Source organism: Mytilus trossulus, chromosome 8 (assembly GCF_036588685.1).
Source record: "Mytilus trossulus isolate FHL-02 chromosome 8, PNRI_Mtr1.1.1.hap1, whole genome shotgun sequence".
Taxonomy (NCBI): domain Eukaryota; kingdom Metazoa; phylum Mollusca; class Bivalvia; order Mytilida; family Mytilidae; genus Mytilus; species Mytilus trossulus.
In genome coordinates this window covers 23,819,189-23,847,010 of record NC_086380.1, presented here as the reverse complement: position 1 = coordinate 23,847,010, position 27,822 = coordinate 23,819,189, and the positions used below count along the sequence as shown (strand labels likewise).

The 27,822-nt window shown below is 30.2% G+C and overlaps 1 protein-coding gene across 3 annotated transcripts; it reads right to left on the bottom strand.

Annotated features, from left to right (window-relative positions):
• Nucleotides 1-1,485: 1,485 nt before the first annotated feature.
• Nucleotides 1,486-27,657, bottom strand: LOC134680724 (SANT and BTB domain regulator of class switch recombination-like). Of its 3 annotated transcripts, none has more exons than XM_063539925.1 (21): nt 27,559-27,657; nt 25,803-25,963; nt 25,028-25,193; nt 22,750-22,819; nt 22,339-22,379; nt 21,662-21,853; nt 21,193-21,251; nt 20,529-20,623; nt 20,083-20,148; nt 19,730-19,816; nt 18,951-19,016; nt 18,326-18,641; nt 17,834-17,976; nt 11,657-11,771; nt 8,857-8,983; nt 7,500-7,578; nt 7,207-7,277; nt 6,776-6,858; nt 6,356-6,444; nt 4,423-4,484; nt 1,486-2,152 (listed from the first exon to the last, which is right to left on the bottom strand). In XM_063539925.1, exons 2-20 carry the CDS (start codon nt 25,953-25,955, stop codon nt 4,433-4,435), a joined length of 2,070 nt encoding a protein of 689 aa, XP_063395995.1. In that variant the 5' UTR covers nt 25,956-25,963; nt 27,559-27,657; the 3' UTR covers nt 1,486-2,152; nt 4,423-4,432. The 3 variants fall into 3 exon arrangements, with proteins under 3 accessions (XP_063395995.1, XP_063395996.1, XP_063395997.1); XM_063539926.1 differs by lacking the exon at nt 27,559-27,657 and adding an exon at nt 27,357-27,534; XM_063539927.1 differs by lacking the exon at nt 4,423-4,484.
• Between the last annotated feature and the right edge of the window lie 165 nt (nt 27,658-27,822).

The window sequence follows — 27,822 nt, the reverse complement described above, 5'->3', positions numbered from 1 at the left end:
AAAGAAGATGTGGTATGATTGCCAATGAGACAATTGACCACAAGAGACTAAAATGACATACACATTAACAACTACTGTACACCTTCAACAAAGAGCAAAGCCCATACCACACAATTTTGTTTGTGACAACTAAAGAAACTCAAATCTTTCCATATATTATCTTTAATCATAAATAAATCACATAGATTGCTCAAAATCAAACATATAAAAATACATAAATATAGTAAATTAAAATTGTTAAGATATATCTCCTTGCCCTTTGTTAAGCTTTTTGTGTAAAAAAAATTGAATACACTATCACATTTTTTATTCATTAAACAGAGTAGCATAGACAATAAATGAAACAGAAGAAAGTATATTTCATTCTGAAATAACACATGAGGCTACAATTGCATACATTTTTGTAAAGACAATGAAGCACAGAAGAAAAAGTCTACAATAAATACAGGCCTGTGTCAAAGCATGGCAGCATGGGAATGCACATCATCTTAAAATAAATGCTAAATCACCAATTCCAGACATCAAAAAGCATTTTTTCCTGGATCCAGAAAATAAATAATTAGTTTCAGAGATTTGAAATAGCTTGAATTCCACCAAAAAAACAAAGGTCCATAATCCGAACTGACAGTCTGACATATGGAAAAAGGTCTTTCTATATACTTGTTTTGTTATTTTAAATGAATTGATAGTGATTATTATTTTATCTTCATTAATATATGCAGATGTTGTGAGATTGTCAATAAGAAAGCAAAACACCAAAACCCTATGACACAAACACAAAAGTTATGTGTAAACATTTTGATCAAATCTATAAAAAGAACTACACACCCATGATGCCATTCAGCTACACGTGACATATATCAGGTAAAATGAAAACCCAGGAAGGCAAAACAGAGTGAAACTGATTTGGACAAGTCATCATATGACATTGGGCTTCCTTTACTTCTTGTTATACTTTTAAATTTCAAATTCATAATAATAAATAAAAAACATTATCATCTAAAGAATAAAATCAAACAATCTGTAATATCTTTAAAAAAAAAATTATATCCAATTACTTGGTTTAAAAACTTAAAACAGAATTGACAATAAAATACCTGAAATTGCTAGACAAATTCATTTAGTAGGATGATATTTAATAATTATGTTCGATAGTTCATTCACTAATTCCCATAATTGACCCTGTAATTAGAGACCTTTCTTTTAGTTGTCTCCCTTATGAGGGACATTCATTTTTATTAACAATTGAGAGCTAGCAAAAAGAGCAAATTTACCTGTGTGTAATGTGAGTAATTTTTACGGTTTTCAAATCTTTTAATTACATTAATTTGTTGTTAAGCTAAATACTTACGACATACATAATTATTTTTCATGAAAAAATTAGTGAAACCACCACATCATTTCAATTCATCATATTTTGCATTGGCAAAAACCAATATTAATCAGTATAGAACCAGTCTAAGATTGACAAAGGGAAGTAATTTGTTTAAAAAAATGTGTAATAACAATCAAATCAGTAATTGGCAAATGGACTATTGATGTTATTCATTATTATTTGTTGAATATTCATTTACGTTCTTTTTGTAGGTGAGGATTTATCTGATGAACTACAAATTTAAAGTTTCAATGAATTTCAAATTTTCTATCAGCTTGTATGCAGATTTAAGCAAATCAGCAAAACATAAATAACCATGAAAATTTCCTCCATCCACCAAAAAATAAATGAATCCAGTTATTACTGTAAAGTAGATTATTTTCAGAGATTTTAAATCTCCTGGTTTCTTTTCTTATATTTTTTGAAAGATTAAAAACTTAATTTTGTACAGTGTAATAATTCTTATAGTGTGATTTTCAATATCACATTTTTTTTAACATAAACAAAAAATGGTTTATAAATAAAATACAAAAGATAGTTCCTTGTGATATAAGCAGCATATTTGTAAAAATAAATGTCTTGTGCACCTGTCGTCTGCTAAAATGACTTCTTGCATTAAATGCAGTGAATAAAAGTCATAAATGCCTCTATGTCAGCAGTGGCAAGTCTTTGTTCAATATTTCTAGTGCCAACATCAATGTCATTATACGGGGTGACTTCAATACTGATGATCAAGACATGGACGACCTCAGGGATGAAAACCTCATTGGTTTTGCCCTGAAAATATACACAGAAAAAATATGTTTTACAACTCATCAATCTTTTCATATAGTATCTGTTTTATTACAATAATTGATTTTTTTTTCAAACAGATATACTTCTAAGCTGTACTTGCAGAAACAAAAATCTGGTTGATTTGTGACAAAAAAACAACAACTTTGTATTGATCGTCATGAACCAATCTTTAAAATCATTTTTTCATGCTGTTGCTATCTGAAACCTTTATGGCAATGCCAAAGTAATTTTGTAATAAGGGTCTTTTTTCATATAACATATATCATACATTATTGAATATAAATCTATACAGTAAATTTTAGGATGTAAAAAAACCTACAAATTAACACTTATAGCCCAATCATTTTAGCGATACATTTATCAAATTTAACTTATTCTATTACTGTGGATTCATTATTATTCGTTGGATACCAATTTTCGAGGATTTCCTTGGTATAGGAAATGTTCCACGAATTATAAATTTCATAAAGGCTTGTATGAAGACTTTGGCAAAACCACGAAATTAAATGTCCATGAACATGCAAGTTTTCCTTCATCCACTAAAATTGGTACCCACGAAAATTAATGTAATCAATCTGTACATACATGAAATTGTTGAAATGTTAAACAAATAACTTCTGATCAGCTATTATCTTTTAGATTGTATTTCTGCAATTTGATAGCTATTTCATTTTAAGTCATGGCGTTGTCAGTTTATTTTCGATTTATGAGTTTGACTGTCCATCTGGTACCTTTCATCCCTCTTTCATTAATGTATTCCCCATATCTACATTTTTTCATATCTTTTCAATTATGTTTAATCTGTTTTGATTCTGGGTTTACAATGCTTATGTTTAGGAAAAGGACTACGATTTCATAAATGTATGAAGAATCAGTTTGCTATAAAGTAATACATATGGAATGAGTGTATATTGTCAGAGTAAGATATGGGTATGAGTATGGTGATGTATACAGATTCTTGTCCAACAAAATTTATTTGTCAAGATATTTTATTGTTTTTACATTTAAACTGCAACCCATTAAATTATTCAAAACCTATATTGGGTGAAATTGTGAATTATAAACCACTACTGCACTAGACCCAATAATTTTGAAAAAAATATAAACAAACCTCTACTCCCTTTTTAATTCAGAATTAAAGTTCTTAAGATAAAATGATGTTAATATTTATACAAACACTGCTCCACAAAGTAAGTAATTCTATGTTAATAGATTAGGTTACAATTTTCTGTGTTTTTTTTGTGTGTGTAAATACTCCTTCAAACAATACACTACCTGTATGAAAATCAGACAAAAAGTCTGATCAATATAAATGTATGTGGCAATAAGGCAAAGCTTTAATAGAATCAGAATTTAGTAAAGACATCACAAGGAGACAATTAATTGATACATGTGAACACATGGCTTTCATGCAAGTTAAATTTAGTTTTACAATTGAGGAACACATAAAAGCACACATTCAAGATAAAAAGTATTTTAAGTGATTAAATTTGAAAAAAGTTAAAGAGTACATTTTGCAGTTTATAGCAGTAAATACCTGGAATAAAATGTGCATCAATACATAGTGAAAATAGTTAAAGTTTGCCAACCCCTTTGATGTTTTAAAAAATCATATGTAAAAACTATCAGCGTGTTAAATAACCTTTAACTACCAATGAGGATCTTTAACTGTCGGCTCATATATCTAATGTTGTTTTTTAATCTGTATTCTAATCATTAAAATTGAGAATGGAAATGGGGAATATTTCAAAGAGACAAAAACCTGACCAAACATCATAACAGCTGAAGGCTACCCATGCATCTTCAATTAATCTACCCAAAAGCAAATGGTGTTTTTATGAAGTAAATAATTCTTAAAAATTTAATTGTGCCACAGGATTGATTTAAAAGTAATTTAAATTTTCTGATTATTTTTAAATTTTAAATTTGAGGGATCAAACCTCCTAGGGTTTTAAAGTGCACCATTAAACTTTGTAATTTAACTATTGCATAAAAATACCCAGACAAAATAATCATTTTATACACGTATTCATATTTGGTTTGTTAATGGACTGGGAGAATACTTATAGTTATACTAGATAAATAGCATAAAATAAGTGTAATTTAGTTACTACTCATAATTAACTATAGCACAAAAAAAATCTATTTTCCTTTCCCATTTATTTTGTGGGGTTGGCATGGTAAACATTCACCACAAAGGAATAAAAGCTACATGCTGGTGATATGTGCATGCTAAAAATAAAACATCAAACCTTGACGACATCAATACATGTGTGATTTTTCCCGTCGAACACCACCAACAATAGGTCTACCCCTAAGTGAAGCAATCATAGCTTATAATATTCTGATAGGTATTTTTAAAACACATTTGATATCATATTTTTGTAACAATGTATGAACATCTCAATACACCACTACAATAAGTTTAGAAGCAATCACAGCTTTATATATTAAATTCTAAGAGGTATTTTAAAAACACATTAAATATATCATGTTCATGTAATATGAACTATAGACTATAAAGCTGACAGTTTATCTAAATAAATAGTTTCTCAGGATAAGCAAATGTTTACTATTTCTGCATTCATATAAGAGCATATTATTCAAAAGCTGTAACTACAAAGGCTAAAAATTTGCATAAATGCAAATTACTTTTTTTTTTCATTGTTGATAGGAATAAAAAAAATTAAATATTTGATTTCTTTGATTCATATAAAATTTCATAGAATTGTCAACTTATTTCTATGCTTTTGTTCAAAGGCATTTTTAGCTAAATTTTCACCATCAAACTTTAAAAAAGGAATGTATATATAAAAATATCTGCATAAAAAAACCACTAATTGATCATTTAAATTTCTTTTCAGTGACTGAATATCATTGTAAGGATTAAAAATTCCATTTATCTTCGACTTATGAGTTTAAATTTCCCTTCGGCATCCTACACCTCTCTTTGAACTGTCAAGTTACAAGAAAATCAATCAACACTTGCAAAACATAAAAATTGTGCAATTCATTTGCAATCTCTAAAAAAAAGTCTTACATACTCATTAAAAATTATTTTTTTGCAAAAATTCAGGTGAAACTTAATTTATTTTACATTGACCATCTTTAAATTCACTTCTAAAACATGTTCATCAATTGGCCGTTTCAGAATCTAAAGCACGATGGGCAATTTCATTGTTCGTACCCCAAAATGAAAATAACGTCACAACATTGGTTGAATTTCCATTGTTTTGTACGTTTTCAACCAATCACGACGTTTCGGTGTACATTTTTGAAAATATTACCCAGAATGCATTAGATTCTGAAACGGCGAATAGAACATATTTATGAATAGTCTTACAAAAATACAACCACAACACTCTGGTGTGAAACAGCTCATAAAATAATAAGACAAACTAAATGTGTATTTTTTTGTGTATTAACCTTATGTGTATTCATGCATGGTAGTATAAAACAGAAAGGTATGATATTGCAATGTAATGTATATATGATATGATATATGGTCAAGTTCGGATGGATATCTAGAGTAGATGGGATTGACATGGTCATATATAACACCTGTTATGATTGGATATGGCTTTCCCGCCATAAACACTCGAGGAACCCTGTGTTGTGGCAGGGTTCCTAAAGATCCACTCAATATCCCAGATGTTATGACTTCAATCCAATCAAATTTGAACGTAAACATACCGGTATTCAGAGTAGGGGCCTTGTACTTCCGGTAATCTAGAGACCTTTCTCTTCGAAATTTACCATTCATATGGAACTCTAGTCAGAACTCAAGTTCCATCCAAACTTGGCCTTTGATACATACATTTGAGAGAAAGTGTTCCTATAATTTTACAAGACCATGTCTTATTATTAGCAAATCATAATGCTTACTGTAAATTCAGAAATTATTGTGAGGGTTTTTATTCTTGTGAATAATGCGTCCGTGCAAGTTTTGGAATAATAAGAACATCTGCATTTTAATATCAGATCTGTATATCTGTAGGTAGATTTTCCTGAAATCGCATCAATTGATCTCACAATTAAATCCATTCTGTAAAAAATTCAATAATAAATGCAAACAATAGTTCCTGAATTTACAGCATTGTAAACTGCCCCCTAAACTCATTAGCATACAATCACATGACAATCACATGATACCACACATGATGTTATGATACCAACAAAACATACCTAAATGTTCCTATTCCTGGTTTGTTTCCATTCTGTAAATTATTGGCTCTCCACTGTGATTCAATCTTACAATACTGACCTCCCAAAAACTACAAGATAATAACAATATTCAGTATGCTTGAATCAAAACCACAAATTTTCATATGTAAAACGGTGTACACATTTTTTATAGACTAAACAAAGAAATTAAATATCAGCGGAAAATACAAGTTTCCCAGATTGAAAAAGAACTGTCTGCAGTCTTCATCGCTACGAAAAAAATATTGAAAGATTAATTGCTGCTATTTAATACCACATTCAACACTTTTGGTTATATCATGTCAGCCAATTCCTTGATGAAACTGGAGTAGCGAGGCAGAAAAAAAGATATTTAAATACTAATTTTACTATAAATATTTATTTTCTTATAGATTCACAAACCTCCTTTTTAGGCTTATCAATTTTCTCTGGATTCAATCTTAACTTTGTCAAATAAACTCTTATCTCCTTCATCCTTCTTTGATCTGAAATAATAATATTTTAAACAGTTAAAATGATGTTAGATATCTACCATTTTAACCAAAAGTGTGGAAAATAGGATAAAATAAGGTATGTATGGCAAGTCATGTTATAAAGGTCCTAAAAATAACAAAATATTTTTATTTCCTAAATCATTTCAAAAATATGTCAATACTGCAAAATGACATCCAGGTTAAGCTTGTTCGTACTTAAATCTTCATTAGATATTAAAACATTACATGTTTTACAATTCGTGTTTTTTTCTGAATTCTGATATCACAAAATAAGAACAGAGTTATGTCCCCTTAAGGCATGTTTTTCTGAAACAGAACTTAAGTTATATTTTTTCATACCTTCTTGTCTCTGTGCATCTTGATTATACCTCATGGATCTACCTGTATCCCAGGTAGATTTCTTTGTTTGTCTAAAATGTAAATATGGTAATGATGAGGTGGTCTGTTATAAAAATACTATGAACTTTTTCAAACTCATTGTTTTTAGTTTTTATTTTTACCTACAGTTAAAACATTACCTCTCTAGAAAAAGTGTTTATTAATTTTCTAGTTACACTTATTCATCTTGAAAAAACAGTGAAAATATATTGTAGCTGAATTTCATCTTTGATTTAATATTGATATGAACATACTCAAATTCTGGGGCATCCATTAAAATTGCCTGTGGATCTATTGTAACCATAGATTTCTTAATGCCTCTAGCTCTACGGGCTGAAATACAAAACATCAAAATTAAACATTGGTCCAAACTAATCTTTATTTAAGATAAACATCTAAGTAGAGACAAATACTGGTACTTTAATTATACTTTCAACATTATTTGAACACTTTTGTAATCAGTAAATATTCATGTATGAATCATCAAAAGAAGGACTTTGGGACGACTACAAATGACATAACACTACATGTATAAAGAACTTAGAGGATAAAAAGGGTAAACATGTGTGAGTCTTCAAAGGGAGATGTTTGTCATTTGCCATTTTCAAAAATTATATAAGAAATGGCAAGGTATCTAGATAAAGAATTTTTTTTCTTTATAGAAAAACCTCAAATGATCAAACATTAGAAAAACTAGGGGCACAACATCATGTACTGTTGGAGTATCAGTACAAGTTTGGATGAACTCAGTCAAGATGCTAAAGGATTTGAGGAATAACTATGTGACATCTGGACACAAATTGTGTTAAAAACTCAATGAGGTGAACCAACCCTTTTGGTAGACTTCTTAAATTTTTCTAACTTGTTTGCAGTAGTTTTTCATCAATATTTTATTCAGAGTAGGCATCTTGATCCTAGCTGATTACCTTTTCTACCCACTCCCCCTCCCCTGGATGTGCATTACATATTCTTTATACCAATTCCTATTGATTTTTAATTTACTTTCTTCAAAGTTAGGACCTTAGCTGATATGCATAAAACCTCTTTAGTTAGATATCTAATTTAATACTAATCTATCATTTGTTCTGAACAGATCTTAACTTAAGGAAGTACACCACTAATTAATGGCCCCATTGTTTTCTATGTTAAATTCCTCCATTTCAAGCAGGCACACCTCTTTTGTTTTAAGTTCAAATAAAGTGGCCATCACTGCATGTTAAAGCAACACTTTATTGTGTCTTGTACTTGAAAATCAGCATACCTTTAATTGCATATAAGAAAGAACTGGTCCCCTGAACTTAGGATGTACCAAAACAGGTACTTGAGATCTGACAAACAGACAAAATGTACCCTCTTTTTAAAATTTGGTGCAGTTATTTTAATATTCAAAAATATAAGTCAAAAAGTGTTCTACAATGATCACCAGTCCTTCAGCTTTCATTTCATACCAAAAATGCCTAAATATTCTACATATTTTGAAAGTTACACTCATGTGTAGAAACTATTTTGTGTTAAATATGTACTACTTTCTGGCCGGGCCTGAATTAATGGTGTTACACCTTAAGAAGCTTAATGCATAAGGGCCCTGGCCCCTAACAATCCATAACTTACCTGTTCCCCTTGGTTGTTCATCATCTCCTACTTCATCATCACTCTCTCCTAGGCCAACATCATCATATTCAAATGATAGTTCTCTCTCCATAGTAAGAGCCTGTAATCTTGGCTGAGGTTTGCCAGCCTGTCAAGAGTACAAATTTTCTTTATAATCTCAGCATGTTTTTATTGAAAAAGGGTTTATCTACCCTTTTTTATACATAAAATGATGATGTTAGTTTGTTGCACTGAATGATTTTGTACCATTTTTGGACAGGACAAAGCATATTATGGGTCTAATAAGGGTTCTATCAAAGTAGCTAAGGCAAAAACATATAGCAATCAAGCTAGTGACCATATGGTTTTGACTGTATGTCATGAAATCATCAACAAGAGTGCACACACTGAAATGTCTTGCTTTCTTTACTAATCATTGATATTATGTTGATAGTCCTAAGTATAAAGCTTTATTACAACTGTCACATAAACTTAACATTAACCAAGATAGCTAAACAAAGACCAATGAACCATGAAAATGAGGTCAAAGTCAGATGAACCATGCCAGGCAGACATGTACAGCTAACAATGCTTCCATACAACAAATAGAGTTGACCTGTTACTTATAGTTTAAGAAAAAGAGACCAAAACACAAATACTTAACACTGTGCAATGAACTGTGAAATTGAGGTCATAGTCAAATAAAACCTGCAGGACTGACATATAGATTATAATATAATTCCATACACCAAATATAGTTGACCTTTGGCATATGATATTAGCTAAAAAGACCAAAACTCAAAAACTTAACTTTGATCACTGAACCATGAAAATGAAGTAAAGGTCAGATGACATCTTCCCGCTAGACATGTCACCTTACAATCATTCCATACAACAAATATAGTAGACCTATTGCATAAAGTATGAGAAAAACAGATCAAAACACAAAAAAATAACTATAACCACTGAACCATGAAAATGAGGTCAAGGTCAGATGACACCTGCCAGTTGGACATGTACACCTTACAGTCCTTCCATACACCAAATATACTAGCCCTATTGCTTATAGTATCTGAGATATGGACTTGACACCAAAACTTAACCTTGTTCACTGATCCATGAAATGAGATCGAGGTCAAGTGAAAACTGTCTGACAGGCATGAGGACCCTGCAAGGTACGCACATACCAAATATAGTTATCCTATTACTTATAATAAGAGAGAATTCAACATTACAAAAATTCTGAACTATTTTTCAAGTGGTCACTGAACCATGAAAATAAGGTCAAGGACATTGAACATGTGTCTGACAGAAACTTCGTAACATGAGGCATCTATATACAAAGTATGAAGCATCCAGGTCTTTCACCTTCATAAATATAAACCTTTTAAGAAGTTAGCTAACGCTGCCGCCGCATGATCACTAGCCCAATGTAGAGCTTTCTGCAACAAAAGTTGCAGGCTCGACAAAAACCTTACATGTTTTGATTAAACTTCATCTGAACTTTATCAAATTGGTTGCAAATGCAAATCTCACATCTTCAAATGACCAAGCAAATTTCAATATAGAAATTTGATATTATTGTGTCATAAGACAGCATACTGCTTATATTAAGGTGGTACATAACACAACATGGAGACAACTATGTAAAAAAATTTGTAAGGGTTCCGCGGAACCCAGTGTCTCGCCTACTTTTGCTGTAAATCACAGGCTAAACAAAAATGAGGAAAAAAATCAATAAAAATATTCCTCTTGATACTATCTTATAATTGTAAGAAGCTTCTGTCCAAGTTTGGTAAAAATCTAGAATAATTAATGAATCTAATAAATGTTTTGAAAACTTTAACTGCAGACTGTATGTAATGTTCACTGGAAGAAAATCTAAGTCCATTTAAAAGTAAAATACAGAAAAAATGGAGTTGTCTTTTTACAAAATTTACTTCTGGATACTATCTAATGATCATAAATAAGCTTTTGTCCAAGTTTAGTACAAACCCAGGATAGTTTAAGAAAGTAATTAAAATTTTAAAAACTTTTACCACAGAGTGAATGTTATGTTTCCCGCAGAAAAACTAAGTCCATTTAAAAGTAAAATACAGAAAAAATGGATTTATTTGTTTACAAAATTTACTTCTGGATACTATCTTATGATCATAAACAAGTTTCTGTCCAAGTTTGGAACAAACCAAGGATAGTTTAAGAAAGTTATTAAAATTCTAAAAACTTTAACCTCAGAGTGAATGTAATGTTTCCCCGCAGAAAAAACTAAGTCCATTTATAAGTAAAATATAGAAAAAATAGAATTTTATTTCTACAAAATTTACTTCTGGATACTATCTTATGATCATAAACAAGCTTCTGACCAAGTTTGGTAGAAATTCAGTATAGTTTAAGAAAGTTATTAAAATTTCAAAAACTTTAACCACAGAGTGAATATTTGTGGACGCCGCCGACGACGACGCCGACGGAAAGTAGGATCGCTTAGTCTCGCTTTTTCGACTAAAGTCGAAGGCTCGACAAAAACAGCTGCAAGTTCTAATCACAATCTGTTGTTAAGAAAATATTGATCTTCTCAATGACTAAAATTAGTGTTCGCCAGACTGCTATATAGCCAATGATTTTTTTTTCAGTACGTGTGTGGTTCAAGTTTTTTTAAATTGTTATATTTTTGTCAAAGGGCCAAAGTAAATATTTTGTCAAAATTTCATGATAATTAAACGAACCAAATTAATTTTAGTGAATGTGCTTGGTACCACTGTAGCATATTTTGAGGTCCTTATCACAGGAATATACATATTTAAAGCAAATATATTTATATTACCTCAGTTTTTTTGTCATCATCAACAGCAGCCAGTAGAGCCGGGTGTAAAGCTGTTCCGTCTTTGTGTGAGTAACATACAAACTCTTCATTATCAAATAATTTAAACTCCATTTCACTGTTAGAATACATCAATAAATAACAAATAATTAATGTTGTTATATAATACAATACGAAGGTCAAGACTGAATCCTTAGATTTTGAAGCTGAACAGGGCATCGCCTTATAGGTGGATTGAATTTTACTTGAGTTCCAACGGCAACTCAATATTTGAGGTTTTTCATTGTTTCTAATGGTTTTCTTTTAACATTATGTTATAAAATGTGACACTGCAAAGTCTTCAAGATAAAAATATAAGCTGAACTGTACGGAAAATAACCAAGGTTATCACATTTTTATTACCTGTAGTATAATTATTGAAAATGACTTTTTGATGAAATGATAAGATAGTATGAGAAATCAATTTTATTTCTACAGAATGGATTGAAATGTTTGAACATAGAAAAGACCAACTTAAATGTTCTAGACAATACTCTAAAAAAACATGATTTAGCTAATAACTGCAATTTCAGAATGTGAGTATATATTTTAGCTAATAAGCAAATTTGTTTGTGCTTAGAAAAGTGATAAGTCAACATAAGTGTCTAAATCAAGTAAACTATATCAGGATTAAAAACCCACTAGAATGACAATCTGCTTTCATACTTGAATTATTTTTAAGGTCAATGGACCTGTAACTAAGGTCAAATTCAAACAAAACCTATAAGAAACATTTGTAGTTAGTCTTTATAATGAATTCACCTACAAAATATTGTTTCACTATCATGTATAATTTCTGAAATACAGGTATGATTGGAAATCTTAAATATGATTTAATGTTCAGTGTATGTATGTAGAAATATTCGAAGGTCCTATCACAAAAGTTATTACTTTTTATGGGAAAACCCTATTATCAGGTGTATAAAGAAATGAAAAAGAAAACTTCTAAAAATCATTTTGGTCAAATAACAAAAAAGATAATGCAAAAGGCATGTGCATAGATAATGCTGTGATAGGAATACAAATGTCAATAGAACAGCAAAGTGTGAAAAAATTACATGTACATATAGGACAATAAAACGTCAAAACTTAATCAACTTTGGTACCAAGGATGATAAACCAGGCTTACATTTAATAACAATATGTAGGATTAAGTTATTTGTAAAGTTGTAACAGATTTACAACTATTCATAAGCCATACAACCTTCTGTGAAAAGCAGAATGGCAGCCCGGGGAAAACCTCTAAAAGTCTAGAATTCCATATTCATGGAAAATTTGCTGTAAATAAGTCAACTGGTTCCTATGATGGGACGAGCTTAAATAAATACTGCTCTGTAATTATTGAACATATTTTTACAATATCATGGTCTGTTAGAGAACAACCATTTTTAAACATCAAGGTTTTTTTTCTAAAAATATATTTAAATGGTTGCTCCCTTTATAGAAACAAAAAAAGGGAAGTGTGACTTGATGTACCTACCCAAAACCATACATTCTGTTTGATAAAATACGAGAAAAAGAAAAAAAATACAAATTTGCAAATATTTACAATAACCTATAGAAATAGCTGATTTTTTATACATATATAAAGCAGTTTTGCTGTGTCGTAAGCTGCTGTAATCTTTGTCGCTAGTAGAAATTCAGATTTAACTGAACAAATATGAAATTTGGCTATATAAATGCTACTGGTTTTACATGTAAGCTTTAATAAATGCTGTGTACACTTACCCAAAGCTGTAAAATATAGAATCTTTTTCAGATTTGTGACTTTTGTATTTTTTAACCTGGTATTATCAATATTATTGAAATTCTAATTATTATATATAGATAGATAAAAGATATAATCATGATTACGTTCAATTCAGTATTAAAACTTAACATAGGTTAAACTTCAGTAGTGCAAAGTTGTCAGCTTGTCTTTTGTTCTAAAAAATATCTTTTGTGTGTTGTAAGGATTTGCTGTTGTTTGGTTGCATCTGTCAACTTATAACTAAACAGGGAAGATATATTCACAACAACTTTAATATCTGCTTTATAATTTGATTCATGATTTTTTTTCCTCCTGATGTTCTGCGATGTTTGTTAGAGGTTTGTAAGTCTGTCTGTCCATTTCTCTCTTAAAATAATTCTCTGACACAAAATTTTAAACTGAAAATATTATATTACAGTAAGCAATGGTTGAATTGTAGGAGTGCAAATCCCCTTGTATCTTCTAATTTATTTGATGTCTACATCTTTTAAAATTTTAAATATCAATACATATATACACACTTATTTCTTATTTTTGCATGAAATCAAGAACTATGAGATATAACTTAATAATGAAATTATACAAGATGGATTTGAAAAGAATGAGTTTTGATTTGATATCAAATGAAATGTCATTTATAAAAAAAGAAGGTGTGGTATGATTGCCAATGAGACAACTATCCACAGAAGACCAAAATGACACAAACATTAACAACTATAGGTCACCGTACGGCCTTCAACAATGAGCAAAGCCCATACCGCATAGTCAGCTATAAAAGGCCCAGATTTAGCCTATGTACTATGTTCCTAACTTTATTACCATAACCATTTTAAAGTTGTAGTCTACATATCCTTGCAGTGAACTGTTCTTGGTCTTTCTTGTACTCAAAGATACCATTCTACATATAAAGTCAGCAATCCAGCATGGATTACATTATGTTGGCATAAAGACACCATATTCATATGGATTATAATATGTTGACATACAGGCAACATATCCATAAGAATTATTCTACACAACGATAACATATCTATATCCACACAAAGACTGTAGTGTCAGGCTGGTTTTATTTACTACACCATTTATCATTGTAGTATGTACTCAAATGAAATTTTAACAACAAATGTACTCAACAGAAACTCAAACAACAAATGTACTCAAAAGAAATTTTAACAACAGTTGTATTTCAATGTAGGATATTTTTTAAAGGAAATTATATTGGATTTTTTATAAACAGTAACTTGAAATATGGCATTAATCAATGTACTTGTTTTGTTTTTTTAAAATAAATTTGTCTATATAAAGTCAATATTGCCATTAAACTCTGAAAGATGTAAACTATATCAAAAGCAAATGAGGATGAAGTACAAACTGTTATGGTACAAGATGTATTTGCATATTTTTACGTGGATGTAGGACTCATCTAAATGTATTGTCATGCTGGTCCTTAAGTACTCCCCAACACTAACTTTGGTCAGATGATATTAAAGATACTCATAAAGAGGCTACATTCTTCCAGAAAAGTTTAACAGATCTAAATGCAGGGAAACAGAAAAGATGGGATATCATGCGGTAAAGTGTACACTACAGGAATTCATTTGACATCTTCATGAAGAGAGTACACATTATAATGATAAATGTTGCAGTAAACAAAAAGATTGCAGTAATCATTCATAATCAATGTTATTACTTTCTGCTGAGAAGTTATGTTAAATTTACAGCAAATCTAATTAAGAAATAATTCCTTTATGTCATGCTCTATGCTCATTCTAACATGGGTAGGCATTATATTTGTCGATATTTTACACTGAGCATTTCTAATATGACAAATACAATATATTTATAGGTCGAAGTGTACGAAAATACCGTAAGAATGTTTGGCTGTTCACGTGTCCTCCCCGAGGAGTCTAAATATCACATTTTCATATTTGATAATTTTAAAACCTACGAGCAGGGCTAATATATGTTGTTTGATAAAAATATATAATAAAAGTTTATGTTAGCTGCTTAAATGTAAATATTTAAAAAGATAACGATGGAAATAACGTTAATATAAACAGTAAGACCGTGCGCATATGTCAAACATATTTTTTGTGCTCATTAGAACACGGCATTGTTAACAAAGCTTAATAAGGACGTCATATTAGAATTCCATTTACTTTTTCTCCTAGTGAGTATTTTAAGATGTATGATTTAGTTCAAAAAGACTGTTATTGATCATAAAATGGTGTTATTTAAATAGTTAACAAACATTTGAAACCAATATATCAAGGATTTGGATTTGGTGGAAGGTGGAAAAAATCAAAGTATTCAAAAATACATGTAGTTTAAAATCAAATGTTAAAACATGCTTGCTGATTTATTAAAAAATCTCAAATTTACTTTATTCAATATTTTGTTATCCTTGTTCAAGACATATTGTATTTCCATTTACCTCAATACTATTTGATCAAACCTGATTCACTCCAGCGTAAAAAAACAAGCACATTTTCTGTGAAAATAAAGTATAGTATGGAAATGAATCATTACTTTAAAGCACTTGACAAAATCAGTGCTTTTATTGAGGTTCTTCATCTTAAATTCATTTATCATAAGCTCTCAGCTGAAATGTTACATTAATTATGAATGGCTACTACAGTTTTCTGTGTACCAATTTGTCTGGTAAAAAAGTGATGACCTAGATTTAACTATCTGCCTTTAATCTAAAACTTACCTGAGGTCCAATAATTTTATTATAAAAATAGCATTATATCAAAATTTAAGACCAAATTAAAAAAACCTGTTTACTCTATTTCTCCTAAACTGTAAGTAATACCAATATATAACACATATTTCCACGCCTTTGAAAACATATTTTCATAGATATGTTATTAGTAATACAAAAATTTATTGAAATACCAAAGCAGCAAACCATTACAAAAAAATATATGTATCAGCAAAAATTAATAGCAAGTTTTAAAGCAGTCATAAAATGAAGGGGAAAAACTACTAAAAAAATATATAAATGTGCAATATTCTACGACTTTTAAGAAATTAAAAAAATATTTTTATGAATGGGTATATGATCTACAAAGAGATTTTTTCTTATTGCTTGAAGGAAGATCTTTTAGTCTTTTTAAATTTAGTTTGTACAGATCCTGTTTTACTTTACTATATAGAGGAGTTCCTAAGATACTCACGCATATCGGCTATAAAAGCAACACCACAATTATTGATGCATATTTTTTTATAAGAAACCAGCAATTAAACCTTTAATATATTTTTTCACTGAATTTTTAACTGAATCTCTTTAAAACTACATTTGATATACAAAAAGAAATGTGTCATGCTACCTACATCATTTCTACATATGATTTGTGTCTTAAAAGGTTTCTTTGTTTACAAATACTGCTCTAATTTTCTACTTTGATATACATGCACTTTTGTTTTTGGGGAATAAGTTAGAACATATATATGTATATATAATATATCCATTAATGTTTACAAAATCTATTATGTTTTTAAACTGACCTTCTGTAATACCTAAAAAAATCAATATTGAATCTAAAGATTTGAAAAAGATACTGAAATGATAGAAATTATCATTGAAAATCTCTAAGGGCTCTATATGAAAGATAAGTATTTAACAAATAACTTTAATATGCTAAAAACCACTTTAATTATTTATGATAATTTTCTGTATTCATTTAACTGCTGCATGCTATGAATCAATTAATACATATATCTTAAATTTATTAATTGATTGTTGATTGCTTAAAGTCTTGTGTATTTTCAAAATTTAACAAATCAAACATAAATTCAAATGTTGCAAAATGAAAGTTGACCTAATGTCACAGAAAAAAGACAAACACAACAATACATTTAAAAGGCAGATGTGTATCAGTTAGTAGTGAAGAGCTAATTAAAGGCAGATAACTCTACAGGGCATGATTTTAGTAAAATACCGCTCTCCCCTCTGAACTTGCCTTTGAGCTCTTTTCTTTAACTTATCTAATGCTTTCTATTAAATATCTGAACTTTAAAGGACAATTTTAAAATTGCACTATTAAATCATTTGATCTTAAATATGTTTTAAAATATCTAATCAAAGGCAAACTCATATTTAAAAGTAAGGTCAGTCCCACCCAATAAAAAACTAAGAATAAATATAGGAACAACTATGGAAATGTCTCAAAATTAAGGATTTAAGTGCAAGAAAATGTGCATAAGCCGTTTAAATCTAGTGCAATGATGTCCATGCTAAAATTAGGGCATCCCAATTTGAAAAGTATACCAAGACTTATATCCTGTTTATACTTTCAAAGTTAAGAAAAAATGGGTGTTTTTTTTTTTATAAAATATTTTGAGACATTTCCAGCTGACAAACCAGCTGCAGACACCTAGATTTGTACCTGGCATCTGACAGTCTTTGGTATGGTACACAGATAACATCTCGGTGAGAAAGTAGGTCATCATAGACCCTATTTTGTGGAGGCTTATCACCCTCTGTCGGCAGATCAGACACAGTCACAATGTGATCACGAACTCGACATCCCTGAAATATTATCATGCTTTATGTTTAGTACACTATTTTATGTTATTTTCTTATATTTTGTCCAAAATTATCATTCATTATAAAAGAGAGAGAGAAAAAAAGACCTGTACTAGAAATTTAACTATTATTTAAGCTGTTATTATTTCAATAGTTTCTTTTATTGCACCATATATCAATATGTATAAGTTCAAACCATGTACTATTTAAGTTCTAATCTTTGTATCTTTGTAGCATATTCCTTCTTAAAGTATTTGTTTTATAAGAAACAAGGGATACACTTTATCACATGTTAATCTTTTTGAAAAGCATATCTTACACCACTATCATCTGCTTGAACCGTGGACCTTACCTTATTTTGTTGTGTAGGATCAAACCTTAATACCCTCTGATGACAACATGGATAAGTCCCGATACAGGAATGAAGGGATCCTTCATTATCATATCTAGCTGGTTCAGGGTGGTATTTACAATGTCCTAGATCACTGCAGGGGAACACCTCCTTACATCGTGTACATATAAGATAATTAATGGTCCCCCATACCCTCCAGTAAACCTCTCGCCAGGTCTTCAGTTGTCCTTTAAGTTCCAGTAGGTATTCATTAACATCAAACGATGGATCTCTTATATGACAAAATGTTAATGTTCCTCTCCGATCAACAGTTAATCTGCAAATTTAAAAAAAATTTATTAATGTTTCTGTATTTTTTCATGTTTTTTTTTTAATTCTTGATTTAATCTTTGCGGGAAAAATCAGTTTGAAAAAGACAGTGTAAGAAAACTTGAGAAATTTTGGATTTTCGACAGGCAGTGTTTTTAACTTCCAATGTTAAAATCTTTCATCAGATAAATAAAATTTCCTTAAAAGTTTGGTTATGTTTCAAACCTAACCCTAGATTACCATGCGGGCAGGTTAAAGTATATATCATAATCTTACAGTAAATAAATAAAATTCTACTTCAAGTTGATCAATTTACCTGCTTGGTGTACATTTCAATTTCTTCTCAAGACTACCACCCATGACCTTCTTACAAACAGAACATCTAAAAGTATTAATAATCTAAAAATTAGAACAATCAAATATAATTAATAAAATATTGAACAAGTATGTTTCAGAGTGTGATTCCAAAAAATTCATAACCCAAATATTTCTTTTGATTCATAAACAGTATTCATATTAACAGGAATTTCCAAAATTATCAGAGAATACAACCGAAAATACCAACCACCAACAAATGGTATGGTACACAGATAACATCTCAGTGAGAAAGTAGGTCATCATAGACCCAATTTTGTGTCGGCAGGTCAGACACAGTCACAATGTGTTCATGAATTTGACTTTTCTGAAAGATGTATAATTGGAATTTCTAAAAATATCAGAGTCCGAGAATACACACCAACTACCAATAACTTATACATCTGTGGAAAATATTTGTTCAAACCAGACAAACAACAACAAACAACACATGGTCAAGACAGTTTCATCATCTAGATCAAGCAATGGCCGATCCAGGAGCGTTCTGGGGGTTGGAACCTCCCTTTTTTGGGCTGATCAATGCATCTGAATGGGGACATATAGTTGGAACCCCCCTTTGTCCTGGTTTGGGAACCCCACTTTTTAACATGGCAGGTCTGCCCCTGTCAAGTTAATAAAAAAAAAATGCCAATAAATCACTGACAGTTTTCAGAACTTCTGAATGTTTTGTAAACTTGTATTGTTAGGTTGCTGTTAGATTGTCCCATAAAAAAAACTAACCTCATTAATGTAGCAGCACATTCTGGAGAATCAAGATTTGTAGAATTAGGATCAAACAATTTCTCCAACTTCTTGGCAAATAATTTACTACAAAACAGTAAAATGATAGTTCACAAAAATACAGCTAAAATCATCACACCTCCTCTAAAATATCTAAATGTATATTAGAACTTAAGTATTGTATGTTTCAAACTATTTAGTCATCTTTCAATTTAATTTTGGTTCACAGTAATATTTCCCCCCTATGTGAGGAAAGACCTTTAATATTGTTTTTCTAATGTTTTTTTTTCTTTTTTTTCCATTCTGCATATTTTTTCGCTGTTGCCAGGCATTGCTCTTTGATAATTTCTTACCTTTTAAATTTATCTTTTCTGTCTTTTATGTCATCAGCTTCATTGTGTGTAAACAGATCTGCTATCCTACAATTTAATAAATCTCCTTCATTAGTAATACCATACAATGGCTGATGGTGGAGGCTTCTCTAAAAGGGTGTATGTTCAGTCACCTTTCATTAGGAAAATATATAACACTTTGGCATTAAATCAACAATTTTTTTATAAAGCAAATATTTTGGTTTTTTTATAAGATGCCCCCAGCCACTTTCTTGTAGATTCATATAAAAATATTTTCTGGCTGTGTTGAAGATCCATTGGTGGCCTATAATATTTTACCTTTCAAAAGTGGACACCTGTCTAAATCTAAGAACTTTTGGTTAGAGAAAATAATTTTACCATAATTGCACTAAAAATAAGCCAATATTTATCTTTAAAACCGAATTTTCCCAAATACCTTTACTAACCTTCCAACAAGTTTTTCATTGATACAATTCATATTACATGGTGTTGAGACTATAGCTGACATGTTACCATGGCAATACTCTATACATTCTTGTACCTAAAAAGTTAAAATAGAAGATGCAATTAGAATACCATTAAAATCTGAATTGGACAGAATTTATCTTTCGACACATTTTTACAAAAATACAGAATTTAAAATTATACTTGTCAAATTTCATTCTGTTCTTTATTTGTAATGCCAATACCAAACATATTTTAATTTTTTTTTCAAGACTTCAATATGGCACTGCAATATGGTTACTGCATATTTGACGGTAAAATGTAGTCAATAGAAATATGTATTACATTACACTTGAATGATTTTTTATGACTGCATTACTGTTATCAAATACATACATGTACACAAAAAGAAGATGTGGTATTATTTTAAATGAGACAGCTGTCCACCAGAGACCTAAGGATGATAACAAATTTAATGAAATAGAAAATTATGACATTGTTTTTGTACCAACTCTTCTCTTGCCTTTCTAAATGTTTCCTGTAACTAACTTGCTAGTTTAATAGGTCAATATTTTTTCAAATTTCAGTTTGTTAAAATTTGAAGATGTTTCAATTCCTTTCATAAAATAGCAACTTTTAAAACTTTTTTAAAAGTAGTGTACTTACAAGTGAATCCATTTTTAGAAAATCTGACGAAATCAAAATTGATATCACATTGCTTGCCTCTGAAAATACAAAATTATAAATCGTTTATAGCTACATATCATATTACTACTTTTCTCACAATCATATATGATGATGTCTTCTTGATTAGTTGTGAGTAAACTTTTACGCTACCATCACATAGGGAAAAAAAAGTTATGTCACATTATAATGTCTTCATACAGGCCAAAAATGCCCCTTATCATACCTTCCTATTCTGGACCATTATTTCCAATAGAACAGTTATGTTGAAAGTCAAACCCGTACTATTGTCTTCAGTTTCATAAGAACACTATGGAGAGTTGTCTCATTGGCACTCACACCACATCTTCCTATATCTACTATATAATTTCCATGAAAATCTTTTGAATAATGGACAGACATGTAGATGAGTTTTGGTTGTAAAATGTGTGTTTTTTTCAGATATATTTACCTAGCCTTGGTTTCTCTGGTACATCTTTTGAGCCTCGTTTTACATATTTCATCAACCAATCAAATATTTGTACATCACAATGGACAGAAATATCTACTTCTTCCCAACGCTGAGCATCTGTTGATAAATACTCTGCAAAATATTTCATTTCCTGGACCAACAGATCACGGGGACAATGGAAATCTTGTTTCACTAAAAGAGAGAAAAACTTTTTATAATTCATTCACTCAAATCAGATTGACATTTAAAACTGGTCAGTAATTTGCAACTTTATAATTTTGGCCAGATAAATTGTCATAAATTAATGACAATTTATGTGGCCAAAATTGCTCATTGACATTTTGACATATCATACATGTATATACAGCTCTCTTAATATTTTTTTCAAGCATTTTTTTCAAATACTGACAAAATATTTAGTTTTTATTTTTTTTTATATATTCAGTCCTTTCATATCTGGAGATTTCAAGAGATTAAACCTCTTGTTGTATTGGTCTCTGCTTGAATATATATACAAGTTATGTTCACATTAACTCACTAAATTCATTTCGTTATCAGGTTCTTGTTTTTTACTAGGGTTTTACAATAAAGAAATTTATTCAATCATAATTTTCAAAATCGGAGAAATAATTGTTTCTATTTATAGTTATTACACAATGCTGGTATTCACTACTTACAGCTTTTAGCTTCATCACAGACATGTATAGTCATAACAGGACTGTAAAAAAAATCAAAATTATTCAAAAATGATAGTCACAAGGATGACCTAATGTTGCCCATCTAACAACTCAAAAGACATCATAATTAGAATTAAAAGTAGTTTTCGTTACAATAATGCTATCTCAACCAAATTTTATGCATTAATATTAACAAAGCATACATTTTTTAACTTGCAAGCATCAAATAAAAGTTGGTAATCATTTATAACGTTTTTGCAAGTTGATTTTTATGAGCTAATCATATGGTGGGGACAACTAGAACTGAAGATATTTATTTTGTTTGGCTACATAGACATTTACCTCAGATCTGAGTTTATTCCTACCATATTTTGTTTACCATGTGAATTATTCATCATTATTCAAACTTACCCTTGATCATCACTGTTTCGTCCACTTTGTTTACTTTTTGATTCATTTGTATCTTTGCTATCTTTATCTCCTATTAGATTTAAAATACTAATCATGTAAAACAAAGCAAATTAAATCACAGAAATTCTATATATATCATTCTAGTGTAATTATTGGTCAATATCTGATATGGTTTTGAAGTGACTGATTTGTGCTTAAAATAGCAGATCTGGTAGCTGAAATTCCGAAAAATAAAGTTGTAAAGTAGGTTATTCTCAAGGAGTTTAATTTTCACGATTTATTGTGCAAAACCTGGAATCACAATTTTCTTGTCATGGATTCTTATCTACTTCAAACATGTCAAAGAACAAATTAATGGGAATTGATATTTCCATAGTTTATCTTTTCGTAAAATTAGTAAAAAAAAAATTGAGCAAAAAATTTCCACTTTACAATACAATTATGTATCTAGATTATTTTTTAAATTCCTTTTGGTTAGGTGGTACCTAACACTACAGGGAGATAACTCTGTAAAGTCAGCTAAACGTTTTAATTACGTTGTGTTTTAAAAGGAATATTAAGCTTCTCAATGATTAAAATTGGTGTTTGTCAAATTGCTATTTATACTGCACTCGTTCTATTTGAGCAGTTAAAATGCGTTGACTGTATATTTCTATGTCATATATAGTCACTGACCTGATATCACTTTTCCTCATGAATATTTAAATAGTAATGGCCGAAATTGTAATTAATTATTCATGCAACCTATTCTTGTTTCCAATGTATACAACGACCACAACCACTTGTCTCAAAAAAAAAATTCCTGTATACCTTAATATAACACAAGGTACTTAACTATTTTTTTTGAAAAATGACACCCAGTCCCGAAATCCCGTGATTTTTTTATTTCTCGGTTGTCAAACCTACTTAAACTTAATATGCTGTAAATCTAAATTGATTTATCTACACAATGGTATATGACACGACTATCATTGTTGTCGGGATCATTAGTAGCAGGCCTGAGAAGTCGGTCAACGGGATGTTTTTTGCATTCGTCTCAATTTTTGGCAACACCCAGCCCGCAGTGATTGAATTATTATAAAAAGTTATTAAAATAAAAACTGTCAGCTTCCCTCTGACTATGAATTATTACTTTTATTGTAAATTCTTTACAAATTATGTGAAACAAACACAAATAAGTTTGTTATGAAACACACGTGTACACAACGACACTAATGTAGAGTTATAAATTGACCAAAATTTCCCACATTAATTTTTAGACAGACGATTGACCAATGAGAAACCAGTATAAACTAACATGCGGGCTAGGTGTTGCCAAAAAATGAGACGAATGCAAAAATACATCCCGTTGACCGACTTCTGAGGCCTGCTACTAATGATCCCGACAACAATGATAGTCGTGTCATATACCATTGTGTAGATAAATCAATTTAGATTTACGGCATATTAAGTTTAAGAAGGTTTGACAACCGAGAAATAAAAAAAATAACGGGAATTTGGGACTGGGTGTCATTATTCAAAAAATTAGTTAAGTACCTTGTGTTATATTAAGGTATACAGGAATTTTTTTTTTGAGACAAGTGCCTGTGACAACGACTCAAACTTATTTCTTTTACATTTTTTAGAAAAAAAACAATCTTTCACTTTAATCAACATGATCATTATGTTTAATGCTTATTGTTGATATTTTAGTTCATTCTCAAACAATTCTTTCACAATCGATTAAGGGTTAAACTTTCATCAGGAAATGTCAATTTCATTGTGTTGTATATTTCTCCGCCTGCATGATATGAGGCCTTTTTATAAAAGGGAGAGTTTCCCAATATTTAAATCAAATAATAAAGTTAACACATTTAACAACAATTGAAAATATTTTTTTTAGATTGCAGTATAAAGACAATAATAGTGCATTGACTTGACATATCAACGATATAAGGATTCGGCAGGAAACGGGGGAAATGCTCGGCATAGCCTTGCTTTCCCCGTTTCTAAGCCTCATCCTTATATCATTGATATGTCAAGTCAATGCACTATTATTGTCTATATAACCAGTGTAATTTTTCTGACAAAACGGTTGGTTCAAATTTTTTTAATTTTTTATATTTTTGTCAAAGGGTCAAAATAGATATTATTATACTTTGTCAAAATTTTAAGAAAATCAAACGAGCCAAATTAATTTTAGTGAAAGTGTTGGGTACCACCTTAAGGCAGCAAAACTAAAATAATCAATTCCTCAGGGTTTTTTTAACACATTTGACTTTAATATATAATTGCCCACCTTTCTGTGATGCAGATCCTGGTAAACTTCCTCCAGTTTTACTGCTAAGATCAGATTCTGTCAGACTGACTTGTGATGAAGCTCCAGGAATGGTGTAATTTTTCTCAAACTGATTCATAGCATACACATCCCCTGTCAGCAATAACTCTTCATATCTTCTCGCAACCTGTATTGAATTTAAACCAATGAAAAATTACATTTGTTTTGTGGACAAATTCCAATATTTAGGTACTGAGAAATCATTAAAAAATGCATTAACATTACAATTTTTTACCTTATAGACCTGAATATATTTTTAATGCTTTTTCAAATATCTAATGTGTGAGTTATTTTACCAGTGAAGACAACCAACAGAAATAAAATAGAAGTTGGAAGGTTAATTACTAAAATTTACCAGAAATCATTTCCAAGTCAGGAACTACAAAGTACATTTTTTTATCTCTAACTGTTGAAGGCCCCTCTCATTTGCATTCATCTCCTCATATTCATATTTACTATTGACCAATTGGTAAATTTAAAAAAAAACTCAAGTTTTCATCTGAGTTTTCCCCTGATAACAACTATAAATGTAACTATAATCTAATAAAACTGTGAAATGGAAAATCCTAAGATTTACTAACTTACTACTGTAGATTTATTATTTTTTTGTTAGGATCTACATGTAAATCTATACATATGCAGGATATGTTGCAAGTTATAAAAGTTCTTATACTCATATATAGTTGCATGTACATGACAATTGTTTCCTGCACAAATGTTTCTGAAAAAGTATTACCTGTCCAGGTGAAGATCCAGGTATAAGTCTAGCAATAGCTTCCCAATTCTTTGTCTGTAACTCATTAAAATCTTGTGAAGATATCAATGTTTTAAGGATAAGGTCAAGAGCAACTCCCACACGAGATGTTGGTTCCAAGACATTCATTATCATTCTCTAATCTGTAAAAGAAAAATTATAAAATTGAATTCTAGGTTTGACAGATACATGTGTAACAATGTAATACTTAAATGGTTTTCATGTATAAGCCTTACTGTCAATGCATCAATATATTTTCATTTATGACATTATGGAAAGAAGTTCACAGACCCACTTCGATTTTTGGGTATGATTTTGTATGGGTGTAAAGTTTCAAATCCAGGTCTGTTCCTGCAAAATCACGTTCGCACCCAAAGTCTGTCTGCACCCTACGTGTCCACATCCAATTTTTTATTGGTTTTGTGTTTAATGACTTTGTAATCAAGTTTTAGCAAGTGCATTCCTTTAAGTTTTGTTGTCATTGTCTAAAACAAAAATGAGTAAATGATTTTTTTTTTAGTTGAATAAATCTTAATCATGTTTTGGATTGTGTATACATTTGTACATTTAGTTAAAAAAATAAAATAATCATTTTCTAAATAAAGTGAGATTCTATCAATGTTTTTTTTGTTGTTGTGTTGCATAACTCTTATCATGTTTTGGTTAGTGTATTACTATAACTTTATTTCATTGTTTCAAAATAAAGTGAGATTCTAAAAAGTTTTGTTTTTTTCAAGCTGTCATAGTACTTAAAAACAATACACCTTATCACTATTTGTCTGCCATTACTGGATATCACACAGGTTCCCGCAAAATTTTGACGTCATAAAACAAAATATCTGAAGCCACAATGGAAAAATGATTGTTGTTGACGTCAAAAGTTCAAGCGGCCAGGTCAGCCAAGGTTAGCGATAAGATGGCTATTGACTTTAGTGTTTTTCCTTTCAATTTTTTTTTCTCTAATTTTATAATCATACCAATCTTAATACATGCAGCATTTACATCAAAGCAATTTAAACAACAATCATGATTTTCTTATTATTCAACTAGAATTTGCTTTAAAATACACCTAATCGCTATTTATTCCATTCCGGAACAGTTCTAAAATTACACAACTTTTTCATCCAGTTGAAGCTATCTGGGTCCCTGTTTAAACAATTCACCATGCATGATACTTTTTAATGAGACCTGTTTAAACTACCGTAAATACTTCAAACAAAATATTTCTTTACTTCAATTTTAATTTCGAAAAAAGTGGATCATACTATATCAAAGTTTCTTGATGATCACTTTCTAAAGTTTTTCCTCCTTCAGCTCACTGCGGATGACCTCCATTTTCAGCCCGCGTGACCTAGACAGGAAGTTGTATAAATTACTGTTTTTCCAGGAATGGACTAAATAGCGATAAGGTGTATTGGGTGCGAACGTGCACGCGGTGGAACGTGTAGGATGCGAAGCATTTTGTGTGCGAAGTGCGAACGTGTTGGGTGCGAAAGTGTATTGGGCATGAACATACCTGAAGAGTCAAATACTTACAAATGTAAAAGGTCTTTATTGTAAGCCTCACAGTCAATGCATCAATATATTTTCATTTATGACATTATTGATATAAGTTTACAGACCCACTTGGATTTTTTTTAAACGTTTGCCTAAAAAAGAATCATGCACAAACTGTAGAAACTTGTTTTATCTTTAAGATTTATCCTCAAAAGAAAATCGTTTGACTAGTATTTATTACGTGAAACAGCCTTAAATGGGATGAAGTGTCCTAAAAACGACCGTTCTACTCCAGTAACCAAGTGCGTTCTTCCATTTTTAAACAATTCGAAATTTTATTGATCACAATGAATAAAACGAATCGAAATTTGTTTGATCTTTTTCGTTAATTTTTTGAAGAAGGAGATTGAAAATATGAAAATCATTAACCTTTTATTCGAAAATTATGTGCCTTTCCGTTTAAATTTGAATAAACAATCATATTTTCAATATGATTAAGTTCGTT

Bases quoted from the DNA above. Each gene is read 5' to 3' on its own strand.
- LOC134680724 (XM_063539925.1), bottom strand. From the start codon at position 25,955: ATGATAATGAATGTCTTGGAACCAACATCTCGTGTGGGAGTTGCTCTT. The intron at 8,984-11,656 runs GTAATATAAATA...TACTCTTGACAG, and splicing joins ATGATGACAAAAAAACTGAG to GCTGGCAAACCTCAGCCAAG. The intron at 7,579-8,856 runs GTAAGTTATGGA...TTTGTATTTCAG, and splicing joins TGAACAACCAAGGGGAACAG to CCCGTAGAGCTAGAGGCATT.